Source organism: Pinus tabuliformis, chromosome 6 (genome assembly GCF_031772625.1).
Source record: "Pinus tabuliformis cultivar Carrire ecotype Pingquan chromosome 6, CPIR1, whole genome shotgun sequence".
NCBI lineage: Eukaryota > Viridiplantae > Streptophyta > Pinopsida > Pinales > Pinaceae > Pinus > Pinus tabuliformis.
Window position 1 is genome coordinate 856,412,906 of NC_142292.1, and position 6,269 is coordinate 856,419,174.

The 6,269-nt window shown below is 31.0% G+C and overlaps 1 protein-coding gene across 1 annotated transcript; it reads left to right on the top strand.

Moving 5' to 3' along the window:
* Window positions 1-5,428: 5,428 nt before the first annotated feature.
* LOC149261586 (uncharacterized) lies at window positions 5,429-5,997 on the top strand. Its single transcript, XM_089369815.1, has 3 exons — window positions 5,429-5,592; window positions 5,721-5,785; window positions 5,899-5,997. The coding sequence occupies exons 1-3, from the start codon at window positions 5,429-5,431 to the stop codon at window positions 5,979-5,981; spliced, it is 312 nt and encodes a 103-aa protein (XP_089225941.1). The 3' UTR covers window positions 5,982-5,997.
* The last annotated feature ends 272 nt before the right edge of the window (window positions 5,998-6,269 follow it).

Consider the following 6,269-nt stretch of genomic DNA (forward strand, 5'->3'; position numbering starts at 1 on the left):
GTTGTAAAGTACATTGCACTTTTCTCTTATTACTATAAGAACTAGCCTAGATTAATCTTAACCTAAAATCTATGAAGTGTAAAGAGAAAAATATTTCAAAATACAAATTTAATATTTTTATTTTAACTTTTTAGAATTGGATTAATTTACATGTCTCATTCATATGAAGTTGTGAAGTACACTTCACTTTTCTCTTATTACCATAAGAATTAGCCTAAATCAATTTTAACTTAAAATCTATTAAATACAACAACAAAAAATATTTAAAAATACAAATTTATTATTTATTTAAAACAAACCTTACATGGTCCCTTAAAAATATAAAAATTTAAATATGTAAAATTAAAAAAATTGTCTTTTTTATTGCAATACCACTTTTATATAAGATTTCTTATATACAATATCAATCTTATATACAATAACTTCATCATGTTACCTCATAATTTTTTAAATATAAATTTATATATATATAAAATAATGAAATAAATTTGTTATTAATATAATCATTTAATAACACTATTTTAATAATAATTATTTTATTTTTACTTAGTATAAAACAGGTAGGTAAATGATTGCATCTCAAGTATCTACCTTATCATAACTAATATAATTCTTTTACTATATATATTCATACATAAAGTCACGGGTCATCCTTTATTCCTTTCCCTTTCATATACCATCCAATTTCACATGTATGAAATATGATAAATTATATCTTAAAATATTGTGAACAAATACCCACCTTATTTTAACTAACACAAGTTTCTTGCTCGTTTACAAGGCCATATTTGAGCGGGAATCTCCAGTGTCGGCCGACGCAAATCCTAGGTTTCCTCTCACGTTAAGGACTACGTCAGCATGATGTAGCACTTTAACCTCACTTGTGAAAAATACAAAATAATTTCTAATTTTATGGTAGTATTTTTAATATTATATTTTTTATAATTTTAATTAAATTTAATATTTTATAATATTTTAATTTCGGATCTACCAAAAGGAATTAAATTTTTTGAGATGCAAACATTTTTTTGGAGTGAGAAGAAATTTGATCTCTCTCAAAAACTGGTATAATATATATGGAATTGATATTGAAATATTTTATTTACAATTTACATTTTTCACATTATTTTTTATTATTAATATTTTCAAAATATTACATATCAAATCCATATTAAGGGTTGAAAAAATTACAAATATCCCTCATACATTCAATCACAAAGTAGTGAACAATGAATAAAATTTCTCTCAATCTTTCTCTCTCTTTATATGTTTCATGTTAAAATCTTTTACTCAACATGGGAGTAGAAGTATTTTATTTATAACCTACTTGAAATTTTTATTTATTATTGATATATTTAAAATATGATATATCAACTCCATATTAAAAATAAAATAAATTAGACATCTCGCTAGTTATCCAAGGTGAAATATAAGAATTTCTAAAATTTAAATCACTTTATTTTTCTTTGTATAAAATTATTTTATTTAATATGGACATTGAAATATTTTTCAAATATTTTTTGTTATTCAAATATTTCTGTTTTAAATATCACATGTCAACTGAATGTAGAATGAATTATAGATAATGTAATATCAATAATATTATTTCTTGTCAACTCCATATTAAGTATCGAGCAATTATATTTCTTTTTTGTAGTAAAAAATAAATTCGTTTTACTTTTCACTGATTTCCATATTAAGTAATGAAAAACATCTCTCCCTTATTGAGTTGTAGATATTATTATATTTAATTAATATAAAACGGAATAATATTTTTATTAAAAATATTATATAATGTATATAATTGTTTATATATTATGTTGTTTTGGTATAAGCAAAATAATAGAATTTACGATCCTTGGTATGACAAAGACTGTAAAATTGCCAAGAAAGCAGACGCTCCTAATGAAATCAATAAGTATAAGTATATACAAAGCTCTCATCAAAAGGAAGAAGAGGTCAAATATTAATAAGAGACAAGAGCATCTTCTCCACCTTTCTAAAGTTCCGCCCAAAACTAGAGCATCTTCTCCACCTTTCTAAAGTTCTGCCCAAAAAGTTTTGGCGGAATGTGCTTGTTCGTAAAACTAAAGGTAATCATTCTATCCCCTTAGAAAATTGAGACAACTATCTTAAGAAATTCTATGACTCTCCGAACACCATGAGCACCATCTTAATCACTCATATTAAGGAAGATATATTTTTGTGGAAGACGTTGAGTCTGGGATTAATAATCTCGCTAATGGGAAAGCTAAAGATATTGAAGGATACCAAGCTGAGATCTTTGAAATGGGAAGATCTATCCTCATTCCTCATCTCCACAAGCTTCTCAATTTGGTAGTAAAGCATGACTTCCCTAAGATTTGGACGGAAAGCTTTATTGTGCCTATCTTTAAAAATGGGGACAAAAGTGTTCTGTCTAACTATAGGACCATTTTGATTAGCCAAATCCTAGCCAGGCTATATGGACTCATTTTGGAAAAGAAGCTTAGCCTTTGGCTTGCAAACCATGGTAAAATAGCTAAAGGGCAAGTTTGTTTTAGGAGATGTTACTCGACTATCAACTATTTTGTCATTCTTAGGATCACTGCATAGGAATGTCACAATAGTGAAGCCAATCTCTTATGTTGTTTTGTGAACTTTAGAAAAAAAATTGACATTGTTCGTTGAGATAAGCTCTGGGAGAGACTTGGAGAGATCATGGTTCCTCCTGAACTGAGGATTGTTGTTATCCGCCTCTACGAGACTATCATTTCCAAGATTAAGACCAACAAAAGGTGATATAAAGATATTAAATGCAATATCAGGGTTAAGAAAGGGTGTCCCCTATCCACTACCCTTTTTGAAATTTACATCGATAAGCTAGAGGAGTGCCTAGAAACTACAGGTTGCAAGGGCACCGAGCTTGCTGGTATAATCATTACTCTTCTCCTCTATCTCGATGATATCATTCTTCTTGCAAAAAACCATGATGACCTAGACAAGCAGTTTAAGACTCTTCATGTCTACTGCTCCAAGATGGGTATGACAGTTAATATTGACAAGACTAAAGTTATGATCATTAAATCCAAAAAGATCACCCATGGTAGTTTCTTCTATGATAACCATTGCTTAGAGCAGGTTTCTTCTTATAAATATTTGGGTATTGAATTTCCTCATCAGCTCAACTAGAATTATAACATTGAGAAAAGGATTATTGGAGGCTAGAAATCTTATTATGAACTTGAAAACAATTGTAAGTCGGTCGATCTTTGCATTTTGAGTAAAGAAAGGTTCCTCTTTGAGAATCTCGTCACCCCTGTTGTCTTATATGGATGTAAAGTTTGGGGTTGCAGTACATCGAAAGAGCCGTGGAGAAAGATTGAGACAATTCAAAAGAGATTCATAACCTACAACCTCAAGATCAAGGGAAATACTCTGTATCTTATCCTCTTAACTGAAGCTAGCATGTTCCCCATTGAAGGTACGACTATATTTAGATATCTGATGTATAAGAAGAAGCTTTACAACATGGAATCTAAGAGGCTCCCAAAAATTGCTTCTAACTTTAGTCAAAATGCCCACCTTTGCCTCAAACTTGGGTAGCATAAGGATTCCAAGTCTTGGCTCAACCATTCAAGGATTAAGGAGGAGATCATCATGGGAAGCAAGGATAGTGTTAAAGATACTATTACCTCCAATTTTAAGGACAAGTTGTGGGATGATAAGGAGTTGAAGGGTAAAATGAAGCTAAGATACTATAAGGAGGTGATCAACCCCACCCTTGATAACCAAAATCATTTCTCTATGTTGACCAACACTAAGAAAAAAATTAACATCGATAGGATAAGAACTAATTCTCATGAGCTTCGAAGTGAAACCGAGTAGTGGTCTGCTCCCAAGTCTCCCTCGGATGGTAGAATCTGTCAGATTTACGATACTAAGAGGGTGGAAGATGAAAAACACTTCTTTTTAGACTGCTCAACTCTTACTCACATATGCTCTCAATTCCCTAACATCTGCCACACCTCCAATCTGCTTGACTTATTAAATTAGCCTAACTACAACGATTTTGGAGCGCTTCTTTCTCTTCTTTTTGATCATAGAAACAAGATCTTCAAGAATCACAATTAGATTGTTTTTGAGAAAATTCTTTGGCGTAAATCACATGATCTTACATTTGTTGATGCGTTTCGAACCAACTAGTGTGGTTCATCGTAAGGACAAGTTGAAGAATTAGATCTAGGCTGCAAGTTAAATAGTTAGAGCAGGACCTCCAACGGCTATATTTGACCAGGCAACGGCTAAATTGACCAACTAATGGCTAATCTTGACTTGGAAATGGCTAGCAGGATAGGACCAAGGGAAAGGAGAACAAATTAATTAAAAATTAACATAAGTTAAATTCAGTTAAATTAAGGCTCATTTCAAATTTGTTTTAATTTTAGAGTTTATAAAAAGAAAATTAGGATTGTTATAAATAAATATAATAAAAATTTATAATTTTATTTTATTTAATTGTTTATTTATTTATTAGTTTGCTTAAAAAATGAGAAAAAAAACTAAAAAATGAATAAATAAGTAAATAAATAAATAAAAATAAAAATAAATAAATAAAAATATAAATAAATAAATAAAAATATAAAATAAAATAAAAATAATAATAAATAAATAAATAAAAATTCAAAAAATAAATAATAATAATAATAATAAAATAAGATTTTATTTTTATTTTATTTTGTATACTCTTATTTATTTTTATTATTATTTTTTTTTTTTGAATTTTTATTTATTTATTTTTATTTTTATTTTATTTTATATTTATATTTATTTATCTTTTAGTTTTTTTTTTTCATTTTTTTAAACAAATTAATAAATAAATAAACAATTAAATTAAATTAAATTATAAATTTTTACTATATTTATTTATAACAATCCTAACAATAGGATTTTCTTTTTATTAAACTCTAAAATTAAAACGAATTTGAAATAATTAATTTAACTCAATTTAACTTTAACTTATTTTAATTTTTAATCAAGTTGTTTGTCACGACCACATTCTAACTTATACCATAAATAAAAAAATTTGTTGTTACCTAACCCCTACAAGTCACTTCCCACCGTGACCACAAGGGAATCAGCACCATGGTATAAGATTATAATTCATGCGCAAAACTTATTTCACTTTGTATTAACAGGTTATGACTTACCAACATATTGGTTTTCACGCCTGTATAGTTACGTTACACCTTACTCGCTCCAGCACTTATGCAACAACCTTAATGTATTGAATACTTGTTCATTTAACACGGCACCAGGTGGTAAGCGGATGTTAATCCAGCTCATCCATCCTGGGGCCAGGTGGAAAGAAGCCATGTGATTGCCATGTGAACGTTCAGAGGGTTGTACATCTATGGTTTTCGCGCCAGCCTTCCCGCTCATACGAACGATGGCGATCACTCCATCTAATCGTAGGGCTCAGATTGGTTCAAGGGTTTGGCCGGAATCATATAAGCCACCGGGTTCTTCGGCCTCAGTTCATTTGCGTCCAGAGCGAACCTCAGCTCAGCAGAACTTCCTCCGCACCGCACCAGTTCTGCCACTCTCTCTCGGGTATGAACCTCTCTGTTCATAGCAATAGTATACAGGTTTACAGTCCTGCACTTTGACAATTTATTATGTAGCTCATTGATCCTTTGCTTTCCTCTATTCCAGTTAACGATGGTGTATTTTCTGTGCAGGAGGGTTTGGACTTTACAGCTTCTACTGCCTGCAAGGAGAGTGTGCTGGTCCACGGTCATTCCGGGTGAGTCATCATTCTTGTAAGCGTTGTCATGAAGAGGGTGTCTGTTGCTAAGTGGAATGGAGGTCTCCACAGGCCGAAACGAGACTTATGTCTTGTTATTCATGTGTTCTCAGGTCTGGATATTATTGTTCAAGCCCTGGTTGCGATTTACAGGCGGCCTCTCCCCATGCCGGACCTGTATCTCGTGAAACCCTGAGGGTTTAGCTATGTTTGTTTACGGCTACAAGCCATTTGTAAATCTGTGTAAATGGTTACTTGGAACTGAGTTCGAATCTCTGATTCGAATTGATACAGCTAATTCAGAGTTCATATATTCAAGTATTTTGCATGTTTAATAGAACCCTTATGTTACTGTTTCTGTTACGCCTTTCTATTGGGCTATAGTCCCTTATCGGGCTCCTGAAGCAAATATTGTGAATAGTTTACCTGTGTATTGAACATCTTATGCTCGGCTACGGCCTCTTAATGGATTAACGTTGATTTT